The 16,538-nt window shown below is 48.5% G+C and overlaps 1 protein-coding gene across 2 annotated transcripts in view; it reads left to right on the plus strand.

Annotated features, from left to right (window-relative positions):
- The window catches only part of EPHA2 (EPH receptor A2), a 51,643-nt gene that overhangs the window by 22,645 nt on the left and 12,460 nt on the right, over nucleotides 1-16,538 (plus strand). For both annotated transcript variants that reach the window (XM_069240097.1, XM_069240098.1), the window contains exons 4-10: nucleotides 11,403-11,558; nucleotides 11,992-12,324; nucleotides 12,800-12,924; nucleotides 13,497-13,656; nucleotides 14,145-14,244; nucleotides 14,699-14,754; nucleotides 15,797-15,922. In XM_069240097.1, coding sequence (XP_069096198.1) covers nucleotides 11,403-11,558; nucleotides 11,992-12,324; nucleotides 12,800-12,924; nucleotides 13,497-13,656; nucleotides 14,145-14,244; nucleotides 14,699-14,754; nucleotides 15,797-15,922 — 1,056 coding nt within the window. The remainder of the gene's footprint in view (nucleotides 1-11,402; nucleotides 11,559-11,991; nucleotides 12,325-12,799; nucleotides 12,925-13,496; nucleotides 13,657-14,144; nucleotides 14,245-14,698; nucleotides 14,755-15,796; nucleotides 15,923-16,538) is intronic.

A 16,538-nucleotide genomic window follows, 5' to 3' on the forward strand; every position in this document is an offset into this window, starting at 1 on the left:
ATACACAGAAATCCCCGACACTTAAGTCTGCGTGGCCAGCCGCAGGCAGTGTCATCCGATGCCTACCGTCCGACCCACCCTATGACGCACTTCCTGATGCTACCAGGTTTCTCCCCGTCAAGGACCCCACTTCCCGGTGGTGCAGTAACCTGGCCGAGTGTTGGGACAGCCTCTTCAAATTTCACAAGCTGTCGACGTGGAGTTCTTGGTCTGTCACCCTCTCTTTTTTTTTTTTTTCTTCTTTTTTTTTTTTGTTCTTTTCCAACCGAAATGTGCGCCGAAGCAGTCCATCACGGGGCTTACCATAGGGCCTCCCTTCGAATTTTTCCGAGCACAGCACTAAACCATGAAGTTGTAAAGTGGTTACGACATTCACGTTGCCGCATCATGGCTCAGACACAGGCTTTCTGTGTGAGCTTAGACAGGTGCCTTTACCTGGCCCGCCAGTTCCCCCGCTGTAATTGAGCCCTCATGAACGCAGCCCCCTCGGGACAGGAAGCCGGCTGCTTGAATGAGTTTCCAGAGCACCAGGTGCCGTGTTAGACATTTTACGGGGGGTGGAGGGGCGCGTGCCTGGACCTGCTCCACTACCTCCAGGTGCACGAGACTGGAGCGCCTGGTAGAGGTGCCGCATTGGGAGTCTAGGGTTAGGCAGTGACGCTAGGTCTCCTACCGAGCCCCAGGAAATGCACAGTTTAAACCGACAGCGACTTTCTGCCGCACCCTGGAGCAACGATTGACCTAGCCCTGCCATCTGCAACAGCCAGTGTTCCCTCACTGCCCGCTGGAACAGCCATCACTGCCCACCCGAATGTACTACGAACTGTGGGACTGGCAATTGGAATATACATCGTGTGTCACTGCCATTTGGAACAGCCAGTCTGTTACGCTTGTCTGCACTATATCACGATGTATATGCATGTACTGCACACACGAGGACGTGCAATGACACAACACTGCACACTTTAGCAAACAGTGGTACAACAACACTGTCCACCGGAATGCACGCTGGTCTGGAAACCGCTCTATGCGTTGACCTGGCACCATCAGTTGCATTTACCTCATTTCATAGTGATATTTCAACTGTGAGCCAACTAATGTCACCGCTTACAAAACGTGATACTTGGGCAGAGCTTGGTAGTACAGAGAGCAGGGTGGAGAAAGGGTTATGGGGAGGACACAGCAAAAGTTCAGTCGAAAAAAGAAGTGAAGGCAAACCAGCAAGATAATTGTGCAGCTCCTCAACCATAGAGAACCAAGAGGCTCTCCGAGCGCTAGGAGGCTGAGCTAAGGGTGGGCCCCAAACACGGTAAAGTCCGGACAGAGTAATATGTGACCTATTGTAATTCATGATCTAGATATGTAATCTGTGCGCTTCATGTACAGCGTTCTGTAGTGAAAGAAGGTTACTTTGCTAGGGTAGGATATTACAAAACCTCGAGCTGGGAAGAGGCATGCTTCGTGCGTGCTGGGTCATCGGGGAGCAGTTTAAGCTGTACATGCTGCCGCCCGTACAGTTTTAGAGCTATGCCCGGTGCCTTCCGAAGAGCCACTCTGGGGTCCCATGAACTCGTCCTGGCAGTCCACGTTTGCAAAGACACCCTCGTCAGCCCTCATAAGTGACTGCTGAAGCTGCCGCCTGATTGGGCAGTGAGACAGTTTTCAATCTGCGACAGGCGTAGCTTTGAGAGCGTAACCCCCGCACTAGAAATGATGTCATGAAGTAGTTGGTTTCATTGAGGCAGGTCTGGGCTAGGCCGGGTGTCCAAGACACGAGTTGGTTTCATTGCGCTCAGTCTTTCTGAAATTCCAGATGGCCAGCAGGTGCTGGGGGCAATGACTATGGGCAGTCCTTGAAGCAAGGTGTTCACTACGATGACTGTACCCTCCTCCCCCCCGCTGCACACGCCACCGTCCCACCAGTACAGGCTGCTTGCTCCTCCACCATCCGCACACTGCATCACAGGCCACATCTGGTGGCGCGGTTTGATAACTTGACATCCCACCCACCATCACCCTCGTCATCTGTGGCCAGGTACGTGGACCGCAGTACACTTGTAGGATGCGGCCAAATCTGTTTGACTAATCTGACTAAATCCCACCTCTGTGTCTTCCAATAAAGGGGCGTGGCTGCACTTTTGCTTCTGCACCCGACTCCCATGTTCCCCCTTCTTTCCCGACCACACCTTTTTCTTTTATGCATATCTAATAGAGGTGATTTAACCTGTCACATTGGTACCTATAGTGACCCATGCTAAACTAAAGTATGACAGTGGACTTCTAAAACCAGCCCAGTGTTGTGCCCCGATAATACACTGTACCAAGTTACATAGTGCTGAGTTTTCAAGATCTAAATGATTTCCATCCATCTTTCGGTGCATAATAGCCATACCTATTGCTCTATGTAACCTACAGTTTGATACCTCCAGGACTATGAAACCAGTTTACGTTTCCAAGATCTCAGTGCCTCTTATGTGGTGCTATTGGGTTTTGAGTTACTGGCCCTTGTTGTCTCACCTTGTCATCCTTTTTTTTTATTTTTTATTTTTTTTATTTCCCCCGGCTTTACTAGCTTCTATGTCAATCTTCTGGCAGTTGGTACCTTTTGGAGTTATTCTTTGACCTTTCCAAGAGTGGTGAGCCTTGCATTCCAAATGTCAGGGAGCACACCAGGGTTGCCTTCACTCCTGGTGCACCTAGCTCATGTATTTGTTCTTGTATTGGCTTTCAGTCTTCATTGAGAATCCAGCTCTCTTGATTTGGTTTTCCCGGTACACAGAGGCTGCTTAAGTTGCCTACAATTGTCTTCAGCGTTGTGTAAACGTATCTCTTCCACTTCTTCATTATCACTCGGATATATTTGAGCCACAGTACAAATAGCAACTGTTGACTTGGGGATGTTTGTCTTTTATTTTTGTGTTTCTACCTCGGATCCTATCTCACATCTACCCTTTTGTCTTCCAAGCTCTTTCTCCCCTATTTGAGCTGTCTCTTTTACCCGCGCTCTCTCTCTTGCCGCATTCTCCACCCTCATTTTCACCTCTCTTATTCGCTCTTTCTCTTGCCCCTCTCCTCCTTCCTTGCCCTCTCATTCTCATGCCTCCCTCTTCCCATTCCTCCCCCCTGTGGCTGCCTCGGTCACATTTCCTTCGTCTCTCCCTCTCCTCTGTGGCTGGCTCCCTCTTCTTTCCGTCTCTTCCTTGATCCCTGTGGCCCTCTTCCAGTAACAGTCCTGGCCTCCGTCCCTGTCTGTTCCCTGTACATCCTGCTCTCTCCGCACTGCAATTAGAGATTGGATGGGCTCGTAGGCTGGAGCGAGGGCCTTTTTTCCGTTGCCACATTGCTGGCATCCCCAACTCTGGGCTGAGCAGTGCTTCCACGCTGGCACTGCCATTCCTGCGGTTGCTTGGCCCACCTGCCCAGTTTGCGGACTTTTCCGTCTGCCTCTCTTCCTTCGTCCCCCTAAACTGGATGATCCCACCTGTAACCACAGTTGTTGCTACCGTATTTATTTGTCAATGGCACTGTAGGCAGCTGTCTATGGCGCCATCTACCCGGGGGCACCACATTTCCAAAAAAGCATCGCCACTGGCCCTGTTGTCTGGGTACAAGGTGGCATATGGTCACTTTGCGTGGAGCTCCAAAAAACCCAAAGTTCGATCCGAGTGGCTGTACAGACTTTTACAGAGTGAAGGGCCCTTCAGCCAGCCGTTTTCTCGCTCCTCTCTGTTAAAATGCTCCTTTCATGGTATTTGCTTGTTGTGCGGGATTCTTGTATTTTTTTCTGGAGGGTGTGATTTGCTCGTGACTTTGTGTTAAGGACAGAACATTCTTTCTTGTGGATCTGAATGTTTCCTTCGTCCACGACACGCTTTTTTCGATTCGGGGGTGGGGTGGTGGGGGGGTGTTGGCTGCTAGGGGGCAGTGGTATTAGGATTAGTATCCCACACAGGTTCACTAATGAATGATGGGACCCGAAGAGCATTTGCCTCTGACGGGATTTGTCCGAAGGGGTAGTTTTACTGTATGATTTTCGGGGTGAAAGTCACTGGGGGTGGATTTAAGGCAGTTGTCCTGCCATGAAAGGGTCTCTAGGCGAGGCTGTATTCGGGTGACAGAATTTTCCTATGCAGATATTCTCCCATGACGCACCGCCTTTGATTCCTGACTCCGGACGTCCCTACAAGGCCTTCCGTCCGCACCTTCCAACACTCATCCGGGACCGATACCATCTCATCCCCCACGGAAGTGTCCCGACATTCCCTCGCTTCCTGTTGGCCGAGCCCGGGACCTCCTGGCGCGTTCGAGATGTTTCCGTCCTCGTGCTTTTTGAGTACCTAACGTTTCTGTCGAAATCACAGCTCACAGTAGGATGAGAGTGTGGAATTTCCATAAGCCATCTGAGCTGTCATGCAGGGGCACCTACCTCTGGCCAGTGGTTGCCATGGTTACTGTTCTGAAAGCGCAGACTCGGGCACTGTTATCATGCCTTAACTCTCAAGTCGTAGCTAAAACTAGCAGTGATTGTCATTTTTATCGACCTTAAGAGAAAGGAAGGCAGAGTTGGCCCTGTGGGATGAAAATAACTAGTCTGCAAATTACGCACAGATGCTTGGCCCACTGAGCTATCGCACTGGTCAGTTTGTGACCATTCTGGTGAGATCACCCGTCACAGCTGCCAGACATTTCAATCACAGGCTTCTTCACGTCCTGCATGTGTTCGTTGTGCAGCCCCCGCCCAGCAAATATCTCTCGTAAAGGAAATCAATGCTTTCACCTCGCAGGTAGCCCCTCTGCCAGGTCGGTGGTATCGGAGGAGTGGGCGGGGCTTGGTTCCTTTAAGCACTTTGCTTTGCAAACAACCAGCAGGAAAATGCCTTGATTTGCGAACCGTTTATTCAGAAGCGTTGGCAACAGAACGTTTTAATAAATTTATGGCACGTTATATAAACTTGTGTCAACATGGTTTCTGAAAAATGCAATAAGCCCCTTATTAGTGTGTGGTGGGAGGGGATCGTGGTTACTGCTGATGCTATGCATATTTTAGCGGCTTGGCGAGGCTGCCAGGTAGTGGGGAGGCTGGGCCTTAGCAAAGCTTAGCAGCAAGCTGTACCACTGGCCTGGGGTAGTGACACAGCTCCACGGAGCAGAGGGATTCTTCTTTGGGCAAGGGCAGAACACATGGGAAGTGATAGATTTTGAGTAGGGGGCAGTAACAGAACTTCTGGGAGCTCATAGATTCTGGTTTGGGGTACTAGCAGAGCTTCAGGGAGCTGAACGATTCTATTTTCGGGCAGTAGCTAAGATCCAGGCAACATGGAGATTTTGGACTTCCTTGGAGTGTAGGCTATGTGTTAGGGAGTTTAAGAGATCCTCAACTGCATGGCAGGGCAGGACTCAAGAGAACCCAACAAACTGTGGGTTTCGTGAGAAAGGCCCCCAAGAAAGGTGAGCGAGAGATCCTTGACTTGGTCAAGCTCCAGGGAGCTGAATGGATTCTGAACCGATGGGATGTGTGGGTAAGGTTATAGGGAACAGCAAGACTAGGCTGCTCAGGGAAGGGCACTAAAGAGCAGATAGATTCTTGACTGGGAGAAGGAAATGGCACCTCGGAAATGAGATTCGGGACTGGGATGTAGTCAGGACAAGTCTTTGGCCAACTGGGCGACTCTGGGCTGCAATGTTTGGGTTCCACTGAGAGTAGTGATTCTGGACTGGCCTTGGGAATGTTCCCAAGGAGCTGAGGGGTTCTGGACAAGGGTAGAGCAAGGTTCCAGAGAACAAAGACGTTCTTCTTTTGGGGCAGTTAGGGTTTTGGGTCAGTTTCCTGATCCAGAAAACAGATTCTCTTGCTTGGGGTAGTGATTCATGTTGCTGAGACTCTGCGCTTCCTGAGCACGAATATTCGTCTTGCGTTATCTGAGAAGCTGTCCTTGCGTTCCCACTTTAGGTCTGATGTTCTTTTTGGGGTTGTATGTTTCTTGTTATTAGTAGGCTCCACCTAACTGTGGAACTTTTGAGGATGCAATTGTTGCTCTGGTCTGAGGGGGCAAAGTGCTGGGTATGGTAGCGCCCATAGACTATGGGTCATCCATTTCTGTTGCGCTGGGCCCAGCAGGTCTTTTCTTGGGGTGGGGCAGGGATTGGGATGCAAGTGTGTGTCTGTGAGTTATTTGGACCCAAGCTGGCAGTTCTTGTTTTGCTGAGGCGTTTCAACCCTCCTGTCAAAAGGACAGGCCTTGTAAGCAAAGATCACTGAGCATAGCCATTGGAGCTTGTTGTTTAGTGGTCCAGGGACCATTTTACAGGAATCTCGTCCTTCTGTCAGCCCACAAAAATAGCAGGACTGACCACACAACTTTGCAGTGGCTTTTAGTTGGAAACTGACAGAGAACAGAATTTTTTAACCCTTCAGATACAAACAGGATCTCCTTTCTGCAGGTAGCAATAACTGTCTGAGCTCAAAAAACGTAGTAAGAGACTGTCTGCCTTCTGATCTTACTGTGAAAGTGACTGGTGAAATTATCTCTGAAGAGACTGCCTTCCATATTATGTGATGGAAGTTGCTTTCTTGGCAGGAAGAATGGTGCTCTCTGAAGTGGCTACGTTGATACTGAACAAGACTGAATTTATAGTGACCACCTTAACAGGTAGACCTGGCCTGTGAATCAAATGCCTCGCCGTGTATACCTTGTCTATGAAGTACTTGCCTAGCAAATATTATCAAGTGTATGCACTGTAAGGACCAACAAAACTTTCTCTAAATCTAAAATATTGGAAGGTGGTACCCAGATTAGCGTCACAGTGAGTTAGGGTGTCTCATTTTGTTTATGATGTCCATAGAATTGCTTTGTGTTGACATGAATTCTGAAGTAAAGGTTAACTCTGCTGCGTCCACTGTAGTCACTGTAGTGCATTTGTGCACCGCAGGGCAGTCACCATTCATGGTCATGGCCGAGAGTGAACCGTCAGTTCATTATGTACAATGTGACTTTGGACAGGGGGTTGCCATTGTGACTTGCTGGTTCAGTTGCCGTGGGGACAGTGGCCATTGTTAAATGGTTCCTGCCTGGGGACTGCTGAAGCGGAAATGTAGGCATGCACATGAAAGTGGTGCAAAATGGCCGACTGTCGGCCCACGATCGAGCGCTTCCTTCCTTCAGGGTTGCAGCCGCTGCCTTCCTGCGGTGTCACGCCTGCATCACTGTAATCCTATTTCGGTGAGCAACCTGGTCTTTGGGTGACACAGCTGCGCCCCAGTTGGTGAAATGCTTGTGCGCACTGGTGGTACTTTTGAGTTGAATGAGTACCATTGGACACTTTTGATGCATTCGCCTGCATTGGTGGGTTGTGAACACCGCAATGCCTGGGTTCTGAAAAGGGCCAGTATCTTGAATTTACAGGTGCAATGGTGGTGTTCTAGGGCAGTGCCAGGTTACTCTGCAGGTGTGCAGGGTTGTTAATAAAACTGGGGATTATGTTGCGGTGTCAGGATTGCGGAAGGACACCGCATCAGTACTGGGCGGATGGGGAGTGATGGTGATCTAGAGCAGGACTGAGTCTTGGAACTCATTCGGCAGTGTTTGTGCTCTGCAGGGGTTTGTCTCGGGATTCCTGAAAGGGGGGGTGGGGGGGAGTGCTCTTGTCAGCATTCTAATAGGAGCTGCCACCAGCTGTCCCTCCTCGTTCGAGTCCTGTCGCCCCTCTCGCTGGCTGCTGACAGATGCCCGTATCCATCCTTCACACGCTCCCATGCCCGCTGTCTCCCCCGACGTGCTGCCCCCTCCTCTGCCTCTGCCATTGTCGCCCCCTCTACGCCATTCATCTTGCTAATCCCCTACACTTGTTCCTGTGTGTGCCTGTCTGTCGCTGAATGAGGGTCAACAGGCTTCGCCGACCCCTCCACCAATCTGTCCTGGGAAAATGGGGATCAGCTCTTGTCACTTATTCCTGCCAGCCCCCACCTCCGTTCAGCCCCTCCCAATTAAAAAACGAAAGCGGAGAATATGGGGCCTCTGTCAACAGAAGCTAAGTGGACTAGACTCCTGCAGTGAATTAAGAGATTTTCTCGGAGGGGGTGGGTTTGGCGGAAATTTGGATTATAATGCCTCCTTTGCTTTGCATAGTGTGGTGAATTGGGCAGCATTATTAAGTTTGTTTAATGAATGGGGTTGCTAATGTTGGAGGCATGGAGGGAAAGGATACTTGGCACAAGAGTACATGGGGGGAGGGTTGTTTCTTTTAGGCATCCCAGTAAACGTAAATGTTTCTCCAAAACACGGAGATTAATGCACAGTCCTCTTGGGCAGAGAAAGAAGCGGGTCAGTGTAGCCTGGGTTTGGGGCAGGATGCCATGTCACTTATGCAAGTCGCCCGTTTAGGTTGTTTTTAGTATGTGGCGCTGTGCACCTGTGCCTGATAATAGTAGTAATAGTTCTGCACTACACTGGAGAGTTTGCCTGCAGGGTTGCATAGCTGTTGGACCCCTGGCCTAGTCGTGCTGCAGCTTCTTATGCGTCGTGGAGGCAGACCTCATGGACTTGCCTCCCTACTGCAGGAGCCGGATAGGTACCAATCTTTTAGATGTACTTGTGTACCTGAGGAACACAAGTGTTATTGGAAGAAAGTTCATAAATTGCCACTAGTTTTCTGAAGTCACCCTGGGGCCGTGCTTACATTTCTAGGGCAGAACGCTGTATGCAAGGACCACCATTCACCACACAGCAGATTTTGGATGGTTCTTGCCATCCCAGCTTCACGCACAAGTACGCTTTTCAATTCTGTGCATACGGGCCATTGGGCCTTTTGTGACCCCCCCCATTTCCATTGTGTTGGACACAAGCAAGGTGTGGAGCACAGCAGTTGCACATGGTATGGCCTCTTCCTGACGACGGCTGAAGGTGAGCTCTTTCGGAGCAGAGAGCATGTAGTATAGTTAATCGCCAAGCCTACTGCTTAAGACTCAGAAATTCCTGGGATTCCTACAGAGTTGTGAATTTAAGGCCTATAAGAAGAGAGTCAATTATGCATGAACACAGTGGGACCTGAATTTCTGTGGTGAACATGGAGCGGAATAACTATGAGATAAAATAGAGGCCGTTCCCCGCTGTGTACATCGTCTAAAGATCTCCCAAGTCTTGCCAGATGTGGGAGCCTCATTCTTCACATTGTTCCATCTTGTTTCAAATGGTTTCTGTTAGAGTGATGGGACCAGTTAAGTAGACCAGTGTTGACTTCTTAGAGGGTTCATTTGAGGTTTGTCCCCTGTTCTAGAATCTATATTTCAAGGAGTATAAACATGTTGGCAGTAACCCTAAATAGGTTAACCAAAAAGATGGACAGTTGAAAGCAGTAACCTAAAAGGGGTGGGTCTGTTGAATGACTCCACTGCTACACTGTGGAGTTCTGCTTTCGTGTTTGGAAGTTCAGAAGCTGTTGGTGTTTTGTTGGGTGGAATCTGTTCTTAACGCTTCCATCCCCCCAGGCGCAATCAACCCGTGACTGAGTGACAGGACCGTCCGGGAAGAAAGCCTTGTCTGCCTTTGAAGAACTGGAGGGCGCGATGCCGCGGATGTGGGGGGAGGGGAGGGTGGCCGAGTGCTGTGAAGGAACCGTTTCTCACAGGTCGGACAGCTAGCGACGTTTCCTTTGCAGCCCCAAGGCTCGCACAGTTGAGCGATAGGTTTCATGTTTGGGAAAGTACGGACCTGTATTCCGGAAGTGCTGGCAGGGATTAAATGGCCGCCTCCCAGGGGGTGGTCCAGTCTGGGGTCGAATGTCGCATTGGAACACTGTGGCTGTCCTTCGGCCCCAGCCCTCTTGTCCCCCGTGTGAAGACAGCCATATGCGCTCGAACTGGGAGCAGGGGTTACAACAGGTGCAGTCGTCTCCCCATTTAAACGTGTGAAAGGTAGGGGGGTCGATCCCTGTTTGGAAAGTAGACTTAAAGGATGACACCCTCCCACCGGGCGCCAGCTGTTACCTGCTGTGAGGAAAACTGCAATATGTGGCAAATTATTTTTAACTGGGCTTTCGGCTTGATTCGGCAGCCCTCCAAAATTCCCCTTACGCGTCATCAAATGGTACATTCTCTTATATGTATTGATGGTGGCCGAAGTTTTCACTCTTGTCCTGTCCTACCAGCTGGCTTTTTGTGGCACTCCATGTTTGGCTGGTTCCTGGGAGCACTCTTGGGTAACCCATTGGTTTTAGTACAAACGGTATTGCACCACATACTGAACCTCGGATGCTGTAGTAACCGACTGTGCTACAGCTTGACCCCTTGAGCCAGGTTCTCTTTTTCTCTATCGAAGATAGAAGGGTAATAAGCCTATGAGTTGTCCACGCCCCCTTTCCCTCCCGCCCTCATAACCTGGCTATACTTGAGCTGCAGGCACCTTGGTCTTGCTCTCGAACTGCGTCACCCCATATTCTGGTACCAGAACTCTCTGCACTGCCTTCTATTAAAAACGTCTTGATGCAGAGTACCTCACCTGTGGCTAGGAGGTGAAATAAAGCACTGTCCGTCTTCAGTAGTGCAGCGCGTGGCCTCCTCTTTTATAAGGGGCACGATAAATTATGAAATGTGCTTAATATGGAATCGTGATTTTTTGTTTCCCTACGGGGATTTGTATGCTGCTTCTATAAATAGACAACTTGACTGACTGCTCTCGAAACCCAAAGGCTTTTTCACGAATATCTAACCCCTTGTCGATGCAGCTGCAAAAAGAAAGTATGCAACGATTGGCAATAATACTTTTAGTAGGGCAACCTGGTCTGCAGCTGATGTAAACTGTGAAGGATGCCCTAGAGCGTACTCCCTTAATTGGAACCTAAGACCTGTGCCTTGGCAGGGCACGAGGACGCAGACTCCTAGAGTGCCACAAGCAGGAGGCGCCAAACCGCGTTAGCCAACTGTTTCCAGTCACAGTGGAGCCAAATATTTCAATATGTCTAGAGCAGTAACATTCCTTGTACCTACCCTGTCTGTGGGCATAACCGAGCTGCTTTTCTGTTTTAGCAATTTATTTGTATCATTCAACTAATTTTGTTATTTTCAGAGATGGAATTTGCTATTTTTATGCTGAATTATTTATAATTCTTAAGTTACTCCTTATGGTCGCCCCTAGTAAAAATATAATAGTTTTATACAAAAAAATCTGAATATAAATAAGTACAACGTCCTTGTTAAACTGTTTGTTTCATAGTGAAAATATTTCATGCTGAAATTATGTAGTTGAAGAACTTACAACTCTATCCACAGTGGAGGCTGGCGCACCCCTTCCTAAAGTGCACAGGCATTTTGTGTCCACCCGGGATAAAGTTCAGTTTGAATGACCAGGACATTAAATCAAATGTGATGTTTATCAGTGTCCTAAGACGGTCACTTTCTGTCCCAACAGCCTGTCCTCCGAGCCACTTCAAGGCTGACGCGTCTGACAGTGCCTGCCAGAAGTGCCCGCTGCACACCTTGCCCTCCGCCTCTGGTGCCACATCCTGCCCGTGTGAGGACGGCTACTTTAGAGCTGCTGAGGATCCGCTTTCCTACCCGTGTACTCGTAAGTGCTTTTGTGTTTTTTCTTCTGTTTTTCAGTTTGTTACAGTCAACTGTTCTCATTGTCTATTCTGTGGTGGGACAGGCCCATGATCTTATGTCTAAAGCTTACCTGTTGCTGTGAAATGGCTCACTCTTTGCATTGAGTCTGTGCTTTTTTATTTTTTATTTTCGGCTTCACTCTTTGGGCCACTGTTCGGGACTCTCATTTTTGTTCTTTGGCATTCTTCTGTTTGCTCCTTAACTTTCATCTGCAAACTCTATGGCGTGCCTGTGCTTTCTCTTCAACACTCTTTACGCATGCCCTGTGGCACTCTTTCCGCCTGCCCTGTGGCACTCTTTACGCTTGCACTTATAGACCATTACTTTTTTGGCTAAGGCTTTACTGTTCTGCTTTTGATACGGCTCAAAATGACTGTAATCTCTTCTTTCTTTAGGTCCCCCATTGCCCCCACACAACATAATCGCTGTTGGCTTGGGTGCCAAGGTAGAGCTGAAGTGGTCTCCTCCACGTAGCTCTGGTGGCCGGAAGGATGTAACTTACACAGTGACATGTGAGCAGTGCCGCTCTGATGCTCGGGAGTGCTACCCCTGCGATTCCAGTGTGCGCTACTCTGAGGCACCACAGGGACTGAAGGGCACCGCATTGACCGTCTTCGATCTGGAGCCTTATGTGAATTACACGTTCACCGTGGAGGCGCGCAATGGCGTGTCTAGCTTCACCAACAGTCGCAGTGTGGGCACCGCCAGCATCAGCGTCAACCAGACAGGTTAGAGATGAGAGACCCCTGTCACCAAGCATGCCCCATGTCACTGCCTACCTCTGTGCTCCCTCACCCGGAGATTAAAGCAGACTCCTGAGTTGAGGGTGACTGGACTTTCATGTCTTGACTTTAATATTTGAATGTGGCCTAAACATGTAGCCCTTCAAAGTTTAGTGGATGCCGGAGGAGTTATACAGATGCAGAATAGTGTTTTGAGTAAGCGGGCTTAAGACATGGTGTGTTGTTCAGGGTTATCATATGAACCTTGTGTCACAAGTGGTTACTTTACAAGTCCCAGGGTTTCATGAAACAAATGAGCGCATTTTGAGTTTTGTGGTCCTTTTTTGGGTTCATTTTACTAAACACTGGAAAAATAATTTCTTAAATAAACACCTGACCTGAGACCTGGAGTATTAAGTTTTGTGTGGTGTCTGTACGTGTCGCAGCTGCCATTTTAACCTTTGCCTTGTTCGACCACCAGAGCCCCCCAGGGTGACGTCGGTGAGTCTGGAGAGCCGCAGTAGCAGCACCCTCAGCCTGTCCTGGATAGTACCACAGCGGCAGCTGAGCCGCGTCTGGAAGTACGAGGTCAACTACAGCAAGAAGGTAAGCAGAGGGGCCCTCGGTGCACAGTGCCCCATCGCACCTCTACTCTCACTGATGCACCCGAGGGTGCAGAACAACATGCCCTTTCTCCACTACACCGGGCAATACACAGGATACAAGACTGTTTGCAGTTTAGCATTGGAAGGCATTTGGTCATCAGTGACACCCTGCAACCTACCCTACTCCCTCATGCTCCCAATACCCTCAATACCTTTTTTGTTTCCTCTACGAAATTGGGTATTGTCCCTAAAAAAAATATAGTGACCACCCAAGCAGTGCTGTTTTTCCCCCTCTGTCTAACCTATTCCATTAGAGTACTCCACAGGTTTGCTGCACACCCTCGCTTTTTTCTTCAATAAAATGTACTTTCAGGCTTGGTATAAGAACCATACAAACACAAAGGCCAAATCACAAGTATTTCATATCACATGCAGCATGTGGCATTGGATGGACCCCGATCTTTCCCTGGCTTTTCGCACATTCTTATAGCTTGACATCGAGCCAGCCCTGTCAGAACATCAATTTGCTTTTCTGGCTTTCTCAGTTCCATAATCTCCTCTTTTTCTTCCCAGCACGATGAAAACAGTTATTCAGTACTTCGATGTGAGGGCACCTCTGTCACCATCTCCAAGCTGGCTGCAGGTACCACATATGTGGTGCGCATCCAGGCTCTTACCCAGGAGGGCCAGGGCACCTTCAGTAAGGAGCACGAGTTCCACACTTTGAGTGATGGTGAGTAGTGGGGACCGTCCATATTACTTTAAAGTGCCACATTGATGGCTTTGCTGCACTGAATGAAGAAAATGTGAAATAAAGCAGGCTGCATTTTGGTATACTATATATTCATTTATTTATTTATTTATTTATTTATTTATTGTGTGACATAGTATTGGTTTCTGCTTTCATTACTAATATTTTCTTCCTTCACATAAAGAGCAGATTAAGTACCTAAAATGAATAGTTTGTGTTTTTGCCAGGCTGTTGTGTTTGGGTTTAAACCCCGTTCACCTTCTCTTGTCAAATATGGATTTACTGGGAGCAATTGAAAATTCACTGTCTCATTGTTTCCTTATTAAAGGTCTGGGGTATAAAGTTGAGATTTTTTTTAATTTTTTTAAGGGAGGCTACTGTAATTTTCTTTTGTGATGCCTGATTTTTTTTTCGCTACTCTTTTCCAAGTATGTAGTGATGATCATGTTCTTATTTTTCCTTTCTGGCAGCTTCCAGTGGGATGGGTATGGCATCGGCCATCGGCGGGGCAGTGGCAGGTGTCCTCGTGCTAGCCGTGATAGTGGGCGCTGTCATATGCCTCCACCGCAGGTAGGTGAAACGAGAGTCCGCTGCTGACCTGTATTCTCTCCCGGGTATGCTTCTCACCTTCATTCAGATGTCCTCTCAACTGCATGCCTTTCTCATCCATTGTCCCCCAAACAGCCCTAGTCTGAAACACTTCTCTTCCTCTGGCATTGCAGCCCCATTACTTTGATTGGTCTGCTGAGGACACTGTTGCTCCCTTTAACCTTCTACCTGCTGGTTGCCTATGTCCCTCAAACCCACTTCTTTCCCCAACCTATCTTTCCTATTCTGGTTTTCCACACCTGCGCCTTTGCCCTCCCCCCGCACCTCTGCCTCTTAGCTCCAGTATGACCATAATGAAAGTAGAATGCTGTCCATAGAAAGTCCAGGCTGCTGAGGCAGGATGTGTAGAAACTCAAGTCCTTACCTAGTGATCTTTCACAAGCCTCATCCTCACTCACTCTCCTTTACTCCGCAGGAGGAGGATGTCACGGGCCAGGCAGTCTCCAGAGGACGTACGCTTCTCAAAGTCTGGTAAGTGTGAGAGGGGTGACATTTAAGGAGGCTGGGAGGCAGCGCCTGGGAATAGTGCCCGCCACCTTTAATAAACATGGCACAGCATTGGAGAGGGGAACATTTATGATGGATTCAGTTACATGATGCTATTGTACTCCACTCGAAACTTGTCACTGTACTAGGTTATCCCCATCTTGGCCCTGTACTTGTTTGTCCTTCTCCATTGCCCCAAATCCCGCCCCCATCCCCACTGATGCATTCAGTCGAGATGCTCAAGAGTTGAATGTGTGGCTTACAAATTATAACATGTTGTTGCCAGAGTTATTCTGCCACTGGAATATTTTTAATATAGCATTGTTTTTAGACATGTAAACGGAATCGCACCACAGAGAAATCGAACCTAGAGCTCGAAGTGCCTCAGTGCTGCTGGTATATAGATCTACTGCATTGCCAATTGCACTATGTGTTTGGGTCTCTGTTAAATTTGAAGCTTGTTAAGCTTGGGGCCGTTGCCTCACTCTGTCGAATTTGTAAATCAGGGTTTTCGGTTACAAAAGTTTGTTGTCTGCCTGGTGGTCTAGAGGAATGAAAACCCATAATCCTAGTCTACATCTCCCAGCACAAATAAGATTGTTAGATAAAAGCCCAGGACTGAAAGTACAATGTCCAGTTGGTGTGGATGAGGATGCAACCCAAGGAGCAGGTCTTCTCTCAAAGCACCTGCCCTGTTGTTTGGATCTTGCAATGCACGTCCCAGAAGTATTGCCTGGAGATGATGGGGTTCATGGCTCCTTGTTTGTGCTCTTCTTGAAGGAAGTGCCCTAGAAATAGGAGGATATAGGTCTCCTGCAGCACCCCTCTTAAAGAATGTGAAGTGATAATAATGGGATGCCTGGCTTCTGTAGTGCCTGTATCAAAGAAAAGGTGCTGAATGAATAATACCAGGATTCTGCTGCCCTCCACCCTCTCACACGAAGGACCAGGGGATAGCAGAATATGGGTTACATGTGCAACTGTTGTGTCTGCAAGTATGAATTCTATTTTCTCTTCCCCCTACAAGAACAATTGAAACCTTTGAAGACATACGTGGACCCCCACACTTACGAAGACCCCAACCAAGCCGTTCTGAAGTTCACCACTGAGATCCAGCCCACCTGTGTTACCCGTCAAAAGGTGATTGGTGCAGGTAAAGAATACCATGATCATTGTACTCTTCCTCGCTCAGTTGCTGCGGTTGTAATGGTTGTTTGTACTTTTGATACTCCTGCATACCAGGAGCACACTATTACAGATTACAACTTTCTGGTGATGTACCTCAGTCCCGGATAGTAGCCCTGTCCTGCTACTCTTGTCATGACTTACTTGCCCTACTGTGGATGACTAGGATATTGTTGCTTTGAATATGCTTCTTCCAGCAGTCCTCAGTCTTGCCCTACATCTCCCCCGGCTATCACTGCAGACCTCTCAAGCATGACCTACACCCATCCTTCTGCTGATAGGGAAGGTTGCACATGGAGTCTTTTAGAATTGCTTTGTTTTTAGAGTCTAGTGGTGCAGGCCCGTGCACAGACACCGCTCTTAGAAAAGACAGATTCTCCCTCCCGCAATACTATTTGAGTGAGCTTGGAAATTACCCAGGTGAAGCCCATCTGCTTCTTGAGGGTGCGGTGCTCGAAGACCTTTCGTGATGTACACTTTTCCAGTTTTGAAGTGGCTGGATTGAAATGTGCATGGGGCAGTTGTGGGTCCTGATTCAGAGAGGACGTTAGGGTTGGTCTCAACCATGTCTGTGAATAGGAATT

Source organism: Pleurodeles waltl, chromosome 6 (genome assembly GCF_031143425.1).
Source record: "Pleurodeles waltl isolate 20211129_DDA chromosome 6, aPleWal1.hap1.20221129, whole genome shotgun sequence".
NCBI lineage: Eukaryota > Metazoa > Chordata > Amphibia > Caudata > Salamandridae > Pleurodeles > Pleurodeles waltl.